The sequence below is a fragment of the Solea senegalensis genome, linkage group LG8 (genome assembly GCF_019176455.1).
Source record: "Solea senegalensis isolate Sse05_10M linkage group LG8, IFAPA_SoseM_1, whole genome shotgun sequence".
Taxonomy (NCBI): Eukaryota; Metazoa; Chordata; class Actinopteri; order Pleuronectiformes; family Soleidae; genus Solea; species Solea senegalensis.
Genome location: NC_058028.1, coordinates 7,894,130 through 7,910,958, shown reverse-complemented (window position 1 = coordinate 7,910,958; position 16,829 = coordinate 7,894,130). Strand labels below are relative to the sequence as shown.

At 38.3% G+C, this 16,829-nt stretch overlaps 1 protein-coding gene across 8 annotated transcripts in view; it reads left to right on the top strand.

Moving 5' to 3' along the window:
* sept4b (septin 4b) overlaps positions 1-4,676 on the top strand; it is a 41,514-nt gene extending 36,838 nt beyond the window's left edge. For 6 of the 8 annotated variants that reach the window (XM_044032563.1, XM_044032565.1, XM_044032558.1 and 3 more), the window contains 5 exons: positions 406-523; positions 609-710; positions 893-989; positions 1,088-1,250; positions 2,671-3,623. In XM_044032563.1, the coding sequence (XP_043888498.1) occupies positions 406-523; positions 609-710; positions 893-989; positions 1,088-1,250; positions 2,671-2,920 (730 nt within the window). In that variant the 3' untranslated portion in view covers positions 2,921-3,623. Of the gene's footprint in view, positions 1-405; positions 524-608; positions 711-892; positions 990-1,087; positions 1,251-2,670; positions 3,624-4,142 lie in introns of those variants that run through there. The other 2 variants (XM_044032559.1, XM_044032561.1) reach the window with 2 other exon arrangements.
* The last annotated feature ends 12,153 nt before the right edge of the window (positions 4,677-16,829 follow it).

Genomic DNA, 16,829 nt, shown 5'->3' with positions numbered 1-16,829 from the left:
CTTGTACTGTTCCACATTGCTGCACACACTGAGGCTCTACTGTGCCATAAACCTCCAGCAATGCGGCAGCGCTTTGTTTGAAAAGTCACATCAGTGGAGGAAGTGCTCCCTCTGTTGACGAGCTTCAGTTATTACTCCTCAGACTCAAACACGGTGCACCTGAAACATTGTGTTATTGTCTGAAAGAAATTTCAAAAGGGTCTAAATTAAATCACAGTCCGGAATTAGGTAGTTGAATAACTGAAACCGTTGTCCCGCATCATAATGTTGTTTATCCCAGAGTATATTTGGAAAGGTTCATTAACTACAACAGCTACAAATGTCACATCATGTAAAGAGTGTAGAGTATGAGAGTATTACAACAAACACAAGAGTGTTCTCTTTCATGTGTTTTATTTCCTCCAGCCTTCGACCTTTGGACGTGGAGTTTATGAAAGCTCTGCACGAGAAGGTTAACATCGTCCCCGTTTTGGCCAAAGCCGACACGCTCACCCCGAATGAAGTCAAGAAAAAGAAAATCAAGGCAAGAGATTCTGTCCCGTACAGGTTTTGAAACTGAGATGTCACAGCAGACGTGTGTTATTGTTGTTGTTGTCGTCACTCTGCAGATCAGAGAGGAGATCGAGCAGTACGGCATCAAGATATACCAGTTCCCTGACTGTGACTCTGACGAGGACGAGGAGTTTAAGCAGCAGGACCTGGAGCTAAAGGTGAGAGTTAGTAAACAAATGTGAACATGTACAGGGAATATGAGAACTGGATGCTGATATGTGTTACTCTATAAACAAAAAAGTAGGAATAATAGCATGTTCAATTTTAAGATTGCAAGAAAAGTAGTTCTCTTGTTCCTCTCACATTTTAATTGAATGACTTTTTGTGTTCTCCACACAAGGAGAGTATTCCCTTTGCAGTGATCGGCAGCAACACAGTGGTGGAGGCCAAAGGGAAGAGGGTGCGTGGTCGTCTATACCCCTGGGGCATCGTTGAAGGTAGAGCACATCTCTTCACGTCTCTACTTGCATATTATTATATTTATGAGATCAGTGAGATCTCTGGTGACAACTGATCTCCACGTTGTGTTTTGCAGTAGAGAACTCGGCACACTGTGACTTCGTGAAGCTGAGGAACATGCTCGTTCGCTCGCACATGCAAGATCTCAAGGACGTGACCCGAGAGACCCACTACGAGAACTACAGGGCCCAGTGCATCCAGAGCATGACCCGCATGGTCGTGAAGGAACGTAACCGCAAGTATGCTCAACACTGACGCACAGGACACACACACACAGACAGAGAGAGAAACAAACATACTCTACTACTCTGGTACTTTCATAGATTTCATAATTTCATAGACCATTGAAATCCACCAGGTTAGAATCTGCATTATCTCTTTAAATCTAATTTAAAGTTTAGACACCAAGAGAAATAAAGAGATAACACATATTCTTAAGTACTGTACATTATTTATAGAGAAGGTAGTGAAAATACTGTATTTAAAGTTACAGTGAAACATGTAAAACGTCTGATGATATTTGATACTTGATGTTATTATTCTGCCTGTAACATAATTTGTATGCTACATCTGAAAAAATTGGATCTATCAAGCAACACTATCACAGTGAGGGAGTGTTTGTGTGAATGCAGCAGCAGCTCAGGGGCAGACGGAGGCAAACTGCTGAATGACCAGGGGGTTTTTTTCTTTCTTTTTTACCTCTGAGAGCACAGTCGGTGCTCAATGTTGCTGTTGCTTCCGTCTGTCTTGCCAAAACAGTTCACCAAATCACTTCCTGCATGCAGCGTGCAAATGTCACTGGGCGACACAAGATCTAAACGCTGCTATTCTGAGGAACACAGAGAGAGAGAGACATGCATGTGGAGCTGATTGGCTCATTCAGCTCTGTGTGACCTCATTCGATTTGTTGATATATCGCCGTCCTTCCTCGTGCAATACGATCAGTGATACGATTGATTGATTGAGACTTTATGCACTTTGTTCACTATGTTGTGAATCAATAGAGAAATCCTGCACACTTAACTTTTTGTTATGTTTTGTTTTCTTCGGTTAGACAGATATCGCGATGCATCGATGTAAGATTGTCTTGCAGTAAATTGATTACACGTTGTAGTCTGTCGCATCGTGGAGCATGTATCGCGTGTCGTAGCACATCGTGAGGTACGCTGTGAATCCCATCCCTAAAATGTAACAGACTTCTGTTTGGATTTAAAAGTAATGCATCCACAGTTTTAAGTTAACATACAGGTTAAGTCACTGATTTGCAGTGTTTGCTCTGGGATGTTGGTCTCTTGTGAGAAACTCACAAGCACAACCCACAACCCATTATCCAGTCAGCAGCCAGACCTCCACAATCTCCACAAACTCCACACTCCTCTCAGCTTGTGAGGTTAAGCTGTTTGTCAGTGAAAAAAAGCCTCTCACGACTTGTGATGTAGGAGGGGAGGAGAAAGGAGAATGGGCAAAAATACTAAAACTACTTTTAAAGACATTGAGGTGGAAGAGACGCCATTCTCTGCACAGACAAACCACATTGGCAAATATGTGTAGCAACAATAACCTGTTAGTACTCTGAGGGGGATTTGTGTTGACATTTCCAAAAAACATCTGATAGCCAATTTTTTTTAACTTCTGTACAACTTGAATCCCCCCCTGCAGTAAATTAACCAGGGAGAGCGGAACAGACTTCCCCCTCCCTGCGGTGACCGGAGGGACAGACAGCGAGACGGAAAAGCTCATCCGGGAGAAAGATGACGAGGTACGGCCCGCAGACCATGAACTGGAGTCACATCAGCACCAACATGGTCACAGTGACCAGTGTGATCACAGCACTGAGCACCACAAGCTCTCACACTCTCAGCCCGAAGCCGAGACTCAGCCTCGCGTGATAAAGGATGAAGCTCTCTGAGTGTCTTTGTCTCACACAATCTTTGTTTTGAAACGCACTCAGGTCATGTTTTCTGAAGCTGACAATGAGCAGCTTAAAAAAACATGAATCAGTGTACACATAGAGTACTCCACACCCTGTGCCCACGGTTCTCACACTGAGCCTCCTCTGGTGGAGGAAAATCAGAAATACTCGGAGTGGAGCTGAGGAATGTTGACTGGAGTCAAAACATAATAATAAATGAAATATGAATAATTAGAGTCATCGTATATCATCGCTCCAATTTTAATCTAATGTCACTATACCAGTGTGTGAAGTATATGATGATCGTGAGAGAACAAAAGACCTATTTACACCTCTGTATTTAAACGTTGGTGATAATGGTGTTACTTTGAGAGCTCAATATTTTCTCAGAAGGTACTTTGGTATAAATCACTGGCCTTTATCCTCACTCATCCCCTGGACCTTAAAGCTTTATGTCCAACAAGTTCTATTTATTTATTTATTTATTTATTTATTTATTTATGATATAACCTCCGCCCTCAAAAAAACTCTCGTATCTCGGTAACTTTTTATTTTTAGCAACGCTGGTAATATAATCACTGAATATAAATTACTCTTTACTCATTGTAAAAGAAGACTTTTACCCTGACAGCAGAGGTCATCAGAAAATATGGAAATGAGAGGTTTTTAACTTGTGTCCTTTTTTTTTTTTAGCCCAAACCTTCAACTTAAGGAAAGGAAAGGAAAGGAAAGGAAAGCATCATACTGTCTCAATAAGAACAGTACATATGATAAGGAAGGTGCTGACGGTGTTTTTCTATCTAAGGTCTAAAAATAGTATCGACATAATAGATGTTTGTTAATTGGTATAATCTTAGAGTAGAAAGAGAAAGAATGTGTTAAAGATGTTAGGTAAAGATGGATAAAGCAGACATTCATCATTATGATTTCAAGTGCGTCCCTTTTCCGTTAATCCAATTATTTTGTCAAATAAAGACATCATTTGTGCCCACTTGTCTTTCTACTTTTTTTTGTGCAACCAACTTTAATGTGTTGTTAAAAATGAAAACATAAGCAGCTAACTGATTTGTCAGGGGAGGTCACATGATCTAGAAAGGACAGTCTTGTCTGGTGCATGTTATTGATTTTTTTTCTGATGATATTTTTTTGTTAAATAAAAATGATTGATTGATGCGTTTCTAACTTTGGGACTAACCCTGATCTCTTGTCTCGTTGTCAGCTGAGGCGGATGCAGGAGATGCTGCAGAGGATCCAGGATCAAATGCAGACTCAAAAAGATTCCTATTGACACAGGACACCAGTCACACTCCGTACGTTTCACTCTTTCACTGGGATTTAAAGAAAAAGAAAAACAAACAAACCGGAAAGCTAATTCCCCTCCGGAACATCGACCTTCCTTCATCAGTGACCGCTCACACGTGGATGACGCAGTGGTAAGACGGTCTGACATTTGCAGCCTCACAACTCTCTTTGTCCTCAATCTGTGACATTAACGACTCCACTGCTGCAAAAACACTCCACTGTTTATAAAAAAAACAAAAAACAAAGACCAGGTCTGATGTTTGTTTGAATTTCTCCGTCTCAGTTAGATCACATATCTGAACTGTATGTAGCCACATGATTGCAGGGTTTTTGTTTTATTTTTGTTTGGTTTTATGAGGTTTACATCATCATGTTCTGGTGACCTTCTCAGATTTTATTATCAGCACACTTTCTGGTGCAAGTGTTTATTTTCTTCTTCTAGGTCAACGTTCATATACTGTTGTAATTTAATTTTCCAACCTATATTAATAATCATTCAATCTACTTACTGACTTTTATTTAACGACACACGACAGCACTGCTCAACATTGTATGGATGACGTGTAGATGATTGTTGTCTGTGGGTTCATTTGGTTTAAAACGTTGTGTGACGGTTATTTCATTTAAAGTTAGTGTTTAGCAGTGTCTGCATGTTTTTGTTACGGCTGGCGCCGCCGCCTCTGCTGCCTCACAGTACGGACGTTAACCAGGTGTGACAGTCCATCATTTACTGATGTACCGCATTTAAAATAATTTTACATTTTTTTAAATGATGTAGAAGTCATTTTATCCCCAAAATACAGAGGTTTCACAGTAAATTCTTCCCATTTGCTGGTGATGTGACCACAAACTCACGACACTTATTTCACGACTTTATTGACATGAGGTGAGTGACTAAGGGAAGGGTCGCATCAGACGACATTCAGTGTATTGATTTAGTTTTCTGCAGATTACTGTAGTGATCACTCATTTATTTATGGGCAAAGAAAACATGTTCTGTTGAAGGATATACAGTATTTGGCAAAATGTGGATTTATTTTAATATTAATTTGGTTGGTTGAAATGATGTGTTTACTTTATGAAAACTGAACTCTTATAACCAAGGCCAGCAATGACTAAATTAAGTGTTTGCTTTGTTTTGTTTTTAATTGACGTGAACAATATTGTTTTGCTAATATTTAATCAAAGCCGAGTGTAATGATCAGGAGTGCCGAATCAAACTTGTCCTCTAATAATTTCTAGTACAAAAACTTTTATTTTTTGAAGTAGATTTTTTTGTAAAATTTTGGACCACATACTAACCTATGACTTTTTCGTCAAATTTTGGACCACATACTAACCTATGACTTTTTTGTCAAAATTTGGACCACATACTAAAGTATGACTTTTTTGTCAAAATTTGGACCACATACTTAAGTATGACTTTTTTGTCAAAGTTCGGACATCTTACTATTTATATATGTGTAATATAGCCTTTTTTCAACCCAACAGTGGTCAAGCCATGTGTCCTTGAAATCAAAGTGCACCTGTGCAAAGACCCTTATGTTAATTAAAACAGCCCATGATGGAGAAAGCTAAAATGCGCTTTCATTTTCCAGTGAAAAGATTGTTGTTGTTTGATTGTTGTTACACAATCACACATATAGTCCAAACTTGACCAGACTGGAGAGAATATAAACCTGACCCAAACATGGCAGACATTCTCTTTTGTTGCGTATGAACCTTAACCTCACCCGAGGCCAAACACTATCTTACAATCCAGCCTGACCTATTTGCTAACATTACCTGAGCTTGCACAGCACTGCGTTGCCGTGTAAAAGACATGCCAAGAATGAAGAATGTAGCCAACAAAGAAGCAGGCTTGTCCAGCCCAATGTGACAGAGCTCAAGAATAATTTCAAAAGTTTAGTTCTGAATCCCAGCTTGATCCATCAGATACCAGATGGAAGTGGATACTTTCAGTTAAATAAACAGGAACAAAAAAATAAAAAATTGGGTCATGTTGGAATGATATCATGAAGCTGTGATACTTGAGGATGCACACACATGGAACCACCACTTTTAACAAGTAAATAAATCATATTCCTATCTCACTGCAACTTGCACGTTTGAGGGATATTCATGTCAATATTTCCATATCTGCCATAAATACATGCAATATTATATGCTTTGGAAAATTCAGTTTTCCATCATCAAAGTAATCAAGATATAACGATCTGTACAACCAAGGGTGTTATTTTAGATTACTTCTCATGTGTCAATTTGCCATGGTACTGGCAAATTGACAAACTACTGCCTGAAAAATAGCCAAAAGAGTTGTGGTTATTGTATTTCTAATCTCAGAAACATGGTGACTACTGTGAATATTTCATTTACGCAGCAGGTAAGGCACCGTGGTGAATCACTACAGGCAACTGAAGACATTCATTTGAGTTCCTGCACTAACATTAGCAAACAGTTATGAACAGAATGAGCTGCTACTCAGTTTTAAATGTCTGGGGACCCCAACTAAGATGATTCAAATATTGCAGTAATTTACAGTCTTAAACAGTCTAACAGGTTTTTAGTCAGTAACAGTACTGCAAATATATGTTGCTGGAAGCTAAAGCGCAAGGGTGTGTAGTTGGGAAAAATAAAAACATCATACAAATCAATACTTTCATTTTATAATTTGGCAAAAAAAAAATCTATTCCATGGATCCTCTACTGCTATATCCTCCATGTGAGGGTTGTGGGGGAGAGCTGTGCCAAACTCAGCTGATTTATTTTCGTAGACAAACATTTTTATTCAAAAAGAACATGTGAGGTGATCTTTTGTGTCTACTTTTATTTGCATTGTTCACTGTCTTTTCTAAATATACCTGACAACGTTCGTGATGTCCGCCTCGACACATTATTATGTGCGATCTAGAAACTTCCACCTACAACTAATACAGTACAGATTCCATTTTAAGTCCAAAGACCAATCTGCCTTGTGCTTATGTAAATGTCACCTCCAGCTTCAACATGTAACCCTATTCAAAAGTTTTATAACACTCAATTAGAGAAAGGTCACTAGAATACTTTACCAGGTCTCATTCAGTTTTCATTCAAGCATGTCTCAATTTTACTCTTACTCCTCTCCATCTCCCTCACTATTTTCCCTCATTTAAAAAGTGCAAAATGTCACTGGAATAATCATTCTAGCCAGGAATGACAGCGATGTCAGATTGATACAAGCAGGTACACTCTGAAAATTAAAGGTTTCTCTGTGTTCTTGTAAATAGAATTTGGTTTCTAGAAGGCAACATGCAATGCTCAGCTAAGCCTGAAGCTTTACATAATGGTTTTCTTTGAAGGGTCTACATAACAGCCCTGCTGGAAGCTGCAGTTTGTGAATGTGGTGGGGAAGGAATCACACACAGATTGGGTCATGCACACAGCGACCATGAGTATTAGTCTCTCACAGCCAGGTCATCTCCACAGCATGTTATATCAGCATCACCGATTATTCTATTATGAGGGGAAAAACACACACACACACACACACACACTAAGCCCAAGATGCAGCAGTGATGTTTTGTGGAACACTGTAATGTCATAATGCGTAACTGTTTTCAAAAATAGCATTACAATGAACTGCAAAACGTCCTAAAAGGCACATTTCGATTTTTGCATGTAGGTGTGCAATTACATACCGAGTGTCCATGTTAGCAGTGAGCGGTAAAGTAACCTGTAATAGGTGCATAATAGCAACTCTCTGGTATAAACATGTATTTCCTATTGACCTGTGCTTGCAGGAAATTAGTCATTTTCGCAAACTGACTTTTTTATTTTTATGCATTTCTTTTAGCGTTCACTGGGAAACTAATGTAAATCATTAACAATATGTTGGTTATATATGTTGCTACAGGTTTTCTAAGGCCTCATCGTGCATTTCCCTTGGAATAGTTTGTAAGCTAATAATATAAGCTTTGTACATAACTTAACTTGTAATCATTGCTTGTCCACATCTCATGCTGCCTCTAAATGTGTTCTTTGGAAGCATAGTTGTGCTAGCTGTGCTTTTAGGCTGCAGCTATGCTCTGTAACAGTTGCATAAGCATGACATAAATAGGGACTTTATGTTATTCTGATGCCCCCAACACAGCTATTAGTATTATCCTTGCAATTCATTTCAAGGATAAGGACAGCGTGTTCGAGTGTGCCTACAGTCGTTAGTAGGTGGAGTGTGCTATATGCAAAAGAGACACATAAAATGTATGGAAATTGAAGGGTAAAGTGATTAATCATCAGTGGCATATTGTTCGTCTTGTGCTTTTATGAAATAAATATATATATGCGAATGATTTATTTTGGGGTTGTTTTGCAGTTGGCCTTCATTTGAGAGCTGACAGTGAGTCGAGTTAAGATAAGAGATGGGGATGCCATGTACGAAATGTCTAAGGGAAGAACATCTGAGTAAAATGTTTTACGTGGTTTATTATTTTTTGACATAAAAGTGAACCTAATAAGGAAACTAATAAGCTGTTTTTGGAACTGAGGATTAATTTATACTGTTTCATGATTTCCCATCTTGTTAGCTTGACATTTAAGGTGTGCATCGTCATCATACAATTGTAATTGTATTATACTGCATAGACTCCACATTCCTCTTGGCAAGTTTAATAATAAGCTACATTCCATGATGCCATTGTTTGGCTATGGTTGTCATCATGTAGTTTTGACTAGATGTACTGTAATTATACATCAATGTAGTCTTAATCTTTGGGTTTATCCAATTTAGATCCAATAAATGAACAATACATTTGTATTCCTCTAACAAGCTTATTAAATACTGAACAAACTCTCAGATTTCAAACATTATTATGTTAACATGAAAAAAAAACATATTATACATGGTGTATAAGACATTTGGATCTAGGCCGGAATTCAGATACATCTTACTAGAATTGTGTTTAAAAATGCATGTAACACTCTGGAGAAATATGAAAATACATATTTACAAGACATGCAACTCCATGTATTCCATGCATATTTTATTGGACAGGTGTCTAAAAGATTCATTATAAGACATCTAATGAGCTCTCTAACGTCGCGACAGGCACTTTTTGCGCACTAGATTCACCAACGCATCCCTGCAAAACATCAGAGTTGATACAAAGACACATTTGTGATGACGGTTTGATTAAAAGGTCATGGAACATTTGTTAAAATGCATGTAAATATCTCTGTTAAAACAAGAGGCTTTGCAGTTTTTGTGTATTTGTCCATTGTTCATTTGAAAGTATTAATTTAACGTCAGCAGAACAATCTACTATTTTAGATGAAAATCAGACTTCATATGTGCGTGATGTGAAGGGGGCAATACAATTAAACCAATCACACTTTTAATTAGGACTTGGCATTTCAGTGGCATTTCACTTTGGTAATTATGTATGTTATGTCGTCTTCCAGATGAGAGTGGGTATTGATTTTTTTTGTGTGACTTCTATCAAGTGATAACAATTTAATGATGTTATCTTGTGAAATATTATTTTATCCAGATTGCAAGTTAAATTAAAATCAAATTATCTGTGCAGAGCGGACTTTTGTACCTCCTGCTTCCTAATTTACTTTGATGTTTGGTAAGTGGTAACCCATGAGGGAAGAAAAAAATTAAAAAGAAAGATAATGTTTCATATCTTGAGGATCGAGATTAGTTTATTATATCTTTATCACTCTACTGGGCCTAAAAATGTTCTTAAAAACCATAGCTAAGCACAATTTCTTCAAACTGTTTTGAGTTTTAAGAATAGGGAATTCTCTTTATATTGTGAACCTGTAGGTTTTACTGGAGGACAATGTTCTCACATAAGACTAGGATTTTTATAATCTCTGATGATCAAAGTTACCTAGGTTATTATATGGTAATACATACACAGTATTCAGTAAAGTGCTAAAATCTAACAGCCTTTAAAGGTAGGGATTGTAACCAATTATTTAACAATATCTGTGGAATGGACCACAGATATGTAAAAACACCATCCAAACATATTGAACGCCCCTCCCCCCCCATCTGCGTACCCCTCTTCATACACTAATCGCGCATGCTCAGAAGAGAAGGCCAGAGTTTATGCCAGCTTGCTAACCATTAAATGAGACACGAGACACAGTTGCAGCAACGTTATGGCGGAAAAAGATGCCAACAACATGTGTTGGTCGCAATTTTTGGGGAAAAGGCTGATGCAGAGCGATCCGAGACCAGAGTGCACATCGGCGCTGCGTTTGAACGGTGGCGGCGACTGAAAGCCCAGAAGGAGCTGCAAAGTGATGCCATGTTGGCCCTGTTTTTAGTGGGCAGGTCGGTTAACTTTACGTCTTTGTGATCTTTTGACAGTGTCAGGTTGTCGTTTTTGAAAAGCTTGTGAATCCGCGTGAAACCAACGCTCTTCGCGAACAAGCATTTCGCGTTCCTGTGCTCTGGAGGCAAATTCAAAACGTACCTTTTTCAGTATTCGTCTTTTTGTCTTTTGCCATATTTGATTGGTTTTCAAATAATCACTTTAAATAGAGAATTTTAAATGTTGCTGAGCACAGTATCAGCCAACTGTTCCCTGGAATGTGACTGCATTCTTGGAGATTTACGACTCCCACTGCCCCCTTGAAGTCTGCATAATAGTAATTGCGTACAGATTTGCATGTCATTGACATGTCACTTCCCTAAGAAAAATCGCCTGTATGCATGCTGTGATCTGGGAGAGTCTGACAGTAACAGCAAACACTTTATGATTTGCCCCACACAGACACTTTCATATTTATCTTTGTATTTGCATACCAAATCCCGTGACAGTCGGACTGACAGCATGTGACAGCTCAACACAAGTTTCCCATTTATTTCAGGGTGCAAATGGCTCAGATTCGGAGAGAAATATATTTGCAATGTGACACATTTTGGAGTGTGTTTTCCCATCAACAAGACAAACTCATTGACAGGGCTTGAGAAAGCACACACATTTGGATTGTCAAATAACTCTTATTGAGCCCCAGAGAGACAATTACATCCAAGGCACAGTCGTCTTAGAACATGGCGCCAAACAGGAAGAGATATGATTTCACAAAGTGGAAGTTGTGCATACAAGAGCATATGCAACAGGATACATAGATAAAAATATACCTACCTACATACACATTTAATAGGATGATTCACAGTGTATGGACACTGTTTCTATGTGTTTTGGCACTTCTGTACCACATGTTCTTCTTACACATACATCAAAGTCTTTTTATTCCAATGGTGATAATTTCAGGTTTTACAGATGTATCAGTATCAGCCAATATTTGCAATATACACTGATATGAACAGCTTACAGTAAAGATGCTGTTCTAAGAGGTGTCTGTACCTTCAAGAGTGTAGATGAAGGCATTGCTTGCTTGAATTTTGTTCAAAGAAATTATTCCAAGAAATATTCTGTTATGATTAAGTGAATTATTTAAGGTTATTAAGATTATTAAGGTTGGTTATTCCAGTGATCGACACAACTGTTAAAGACATGTTTACAGTGCAGAAAATATGGGCATCGATGAATATAATCAAATCCAGACAGCAGCCTGTCCACTGGGACAGAGATGGACATCAAGATGGGTGGAAATCTTGAGCAAAATGTGTGATATATACTGTCACAGTATACTGTTTGTTGTTGTGTACTGGATGTTTTAGATTCTGCTGGAATTGAGATCATCCAAATGTAACCTTGTTAATCATCAACCCATTTGGATCTCAACATGAACTCAACCTAATGTCCTGTACCGCATGGCTCAAATTCTCATACCATTACACCCCTAAAGAGCACTGGATTTTACTTTTTATTTGTTTATTTATTGCTCAATGATATCTGTTTTGGCCCTTAATGCTTGAGTTGGAGTCGGTTTGGTTTAACCTTTCTGAACCCAGTTTAGAAAAAGCAATTACCCGATTTGTCACCTGGTTAAAGCATTTAGAGTGATTCGTGGGGTTGCGGTCGCACGGCTCAGACTCGCGGTTTTTCACAGTGACAGAAGCCAGTTAAGTCATAACAGTGTCACTTTCTGATACCTCTCACAACTCATTTTTAATTTCCACTTCTGTCAAACAGCTTAAAATCCAGCAACCAAAGCCCAGTTCAGCAGTACAACATGAGTTGCATCACTGATGAATTTCATCTTTCGTTTTCCTTTTTTATTTTCTGTCTCCATCACACAGCCATTTATTTCATCCATGTCATCTCATCTCATTTCAAACACTTGAAAATGGTCATTTGGTGTTTGGTGGCTCATTGTAACATAAAACAAGACTCTCAAAGTTAAGAACTAAACTGAGCCCCTCCCTAACCCAATCAACAAAGCAAATTTATCTCAGTCCGATCTAAGTCCATTATCAGCATGAAGCTAACAACAGCTGCTCTGTTGTAATAGAAATCTTAATTACACACATTAATTATGGTGGGATGAATGCAAGAGACGCGATATATAAGCCATTATCATCAAAATCAGTCAAACCATGCAAGACATAATGGACTCGAGCACGACATGCAGATGATTAGAAACGTGCTATAGTTAAAGCTGAATTTATGTTACATAGACCCCAGCGGAGCAGACACACGGCCTACTGAAGCCCTTTGCTTTGTTTTCATTCGTCCCCACCTTTGGCCATGATGGGATTTTTATCTGGAGACCTGAGGGAGGACTCTGTTTGAATAGAATCTGGACAGGCACTGAGATAGCCTGCTATTACTACCAACCTGCAACACAACAACCATCAATCTCTGCAAGTTTCTTCTTTTTCTGCAAGCAGGAGGCACAACAGTCATGAGTCATTGCCGCTTGTAGGATGCAGTTAGGATGAAATGATGTTTCTCCACCCCTCTGCCCGTCACTGTGGACACTCCTAATCAGGCTCAGTGGTGGATGTACTGTCGGTGTCAGGGGTATCTCACAGACACCGTGAGGAACAGCAAATACCTAACCAGTTATTACACTGACATTGTTCTTCCTGATTGCAATCAAATGTCATGGCTTTGTCTCTCAAAACCACCAATGCTCAGAGATTGTTGTGATTTCTCGTGCCACTTTTTCACAACCTGTCAGATCCACCTAGGCTGTATCATTTCCCACTTTGGCTGCACTGCCATCCCAAATAAATTTTCCTCAACAGCAGAGTATTGCTGGCCTCTATAATACAATCCGGCTATCCCTTCCTACTAAAGATTAGGTTACCACAAGTGGTTATATAAACTGAATTGAAACTGTTTTGTAGATACGTTGTTTTCACAACCGTTACTTATTTACAGGTATACAAACGTGCACATCAGTGTGATTAAATTGCTTTTGCATTCTTGGCATTTTAAAGGAAATTGGGGCAATAATTACCATTTCCTTATAGATTTGAGAATAAATAATTCTTTATTGTCATGTGTTAGGTGTTATGTTTGGTAGCTCTTGGCTTCAAAACAATACTTAAAACACACAAGACAAAATGATATTATTAATTATATATTTCAATGTGCATAGGGCTAGGAAAAGAGGGGTCTGTGCACAAAAAAAACAGTGACAGAAATTGAATATATCCATGAATATTACTACTAATAATAACTACATTAAAAAAAACAAAAAAAAAAAAACAGTTGGTTTTAGTAGACTTTTAGGCAAGGGCCTTACACGTGAAACACACACACGCACACACAAACGAATAGTTCAGCACTTCCTCCATGACCGGAGCACAGACTCTGTTTGACACAGTCACTGGACTGAAATACAGCGACTCAAATTAGTCCATATAAAACATTCACACATTAAATGCATTTGTCCGACACAAATAAGCACAGAAATACGATAACAAAAAAGATGTTATAGATTAATATCTGAGAGAAAAGACTAAAAATAAAAAAAATAAGCCGGTTGTTTTTTATTGCCCTTGTTTACTTGTATTGTCAGTGTTGGTTTCATTTGCAATTTACCATAAAATGATTATGCTGAAAAATCTGACCGTTCAAGCGTATACAAAGCTCTGTGGGAGACGAGAGATTGGCAAAGACCAGCACAGCACAGACATCAAGCCTACTTCAAATCAGAAATAAAGAAAAGAAGAGATGACGACTGTTTCACATAACGTCTGCTTTTGCTTTGTCAATCCATGAGACTGCGTTTTAAAACAAAGTCCTGAAGTCAATTTAAAATGTTTTCTGAAACATTAGTCTCACCAGCTTGATGTCTACTATCTGCGGCAACATTATTTTTACTTCAGGCAAAACACGCGGCCCAGTGATCAGGAGATGCTTCATGGTAAATATGCAATTACAATTATCTAAAGCAACTACAAGCAAAACCTTTGAGTGCTTTCAAATTGATATTTGTGCTGATAATAACATTTCTTTAAATCATTTTGGTGATATTTTACATCACTATAGTGATTATTTTACATGCTGTATTTAGTTTTCTTAAATGTAACGTTTCTTTCTCCGACAGACTGATGGAGTCATTTGTACAAAAATGATGACGTTTGGCTGGAGCTTGTCTTTCAAGCGACTTCATGCTTCAGCAATGATATTATAGTGTTTATGTAAAGTGGCACAAAATGACTGAGCCCCGAGGCTGGAGCATAGGTGCATTGTGGGAATGAAACGGTTTGATTAGGGTTTAATCTATTGAATATAAATTAGAATTAAAGCAGACTATTGTAACATGAATATTAGCTTTGATTTCTGTGGGATGGCTATTCTACTGCAATCACTTTATTCACACAAATACCACATTCATTTTGAGGAAGTTACAGTAAGTAAGTAAGCTGACTTTTTTTGCCTTCCTTTGAATTCTGCAAAGATCACCCGAAGCTCCCCTCAGTGAGATCAAAAGAAAATGGGGGTTTATTTATTTATCTGCTTTACACATTATTGGTTACTCAGTCTCATTCTATTGTTCTCTGTGGGAAGCGACACAGACGGTTTTGCTGCTCTCATGATAACCCATCATAAATGTATTTTGTACATTATGTATCTTGTCTTTCTTAATTGCTGAGGTTTGTTCGCAGCAGGAAAGAGGAGCCAAAGCCAGGGCAACGCTGGCTCTTTTTTATCTCTCCAGGCAACGACTGCGGCTCATTATGCAGGGGAAAGCAAATCATCTCTAATGATGATTCGCAAAAACAAAACTGACACTAAGCATGATGGCGTTATTTTTAGGTCCCCAATCACCATCATAGATTTACCCTGAAACCACCACTGCCAGAGTTTGTGGCTCAGATTCATCAAGCATTGACCCTAAATGTAAACGATAACATTCAGGATTTATTGTATATTCATGTAGACTGTGTGTCATGATGTGTGAGCTGCACAAAAACCTCTTTCAAAGACACTCTGAGAGGTTAAATATGTAGAAAATTAACACTCTCCCGGGTTGAAGCCAAAAGCAGAGGTTCCTGGAATCTGTATTCTACTGAATGGCCATTAGGGGGCGACTTCTATGGCTGCACAAAACAATGACTTTGTATGTAAGTGTATGGGAAAATGATTCTCATTTGACTTGTAATGATGGGGAACATTTTCCTAAGTAGTTTTTGATCTGAAGCACCATTCATTTCATAAATTGAGGTCCTATAAAAATGGATAATAACGCACAACGTGTACCGGGGGCATGTAGACTGTGTCAAAGACTGACAGCCAGCATCGTCCACTAAGTGCATGTTTGCATGTACAGGTGGACGTGCAGTGGACAAGCTCCATCAGGGCCACAAATGCCTTTTGATTGAGGCAGTTTTTATTTTTGTAAAGATTTTTTCAGCTAAAAAAAAAAAGCAATCTGCAAAATACTGGCTGCCAGATACTGGTTGCTATTAAAGAAAACTAACTTCTTTTACCACCTACAAAATATTGGATTGGAAAATCGTTGCTGTCAAACCTGAACCAGCAAATATGCTCACACGAAGCAAACTTTAGTCCTTTAGCGAAGAATCCTTTATAAAAAATGGATGTCAAATTTTCAGAAATGTACTAACAAGACTTTTACAAACACTTTTGAAGAATATTATCAAATATAATATATATTACGCCCTTACACTGAAGTTTGTTATTCATCAGTTTTGCGGATAATTTCAGATTCTAAACTTACAGCAAAGCTCAATTCTGCAGAGAACTTGGATAATTTCACCCGAAATGGGTCTGTTTTCTTAAACAAAGGTTAATGAAAGGTTAAACAAAAGTAATCAAACAGACTGATTATCATTCCGCCACGAGGGATGCTCCATTTTACAATGTCCTGTGAAACTGTCACAGAGTGATAGACTAATTTCCCCGCACTGATTCTTGTTGCCTCCCCTGATACTATTTTTGACAGCTGTCCCATCTGGCTGCTCTGCACAACAATATTACCCAATGAACTTTAATTTCCTCTGTTGTTAAATAGAAATGAATCTGCTCTCCATCACAGGTGGGAGGCACGCTTAATTGACTCGTGTTAACATCTTCCCAGGCCTTGTACACCTGCTCTCTTCCTATATACACATTCTATCAAAACGTTTTATTCCAATCTAGTCATTTGACAGATTACCCCCTGATGGACAGTCACATCTCATCAACACACTGATTTGACTTCAGATTTGCTTGAGACTTTCCTT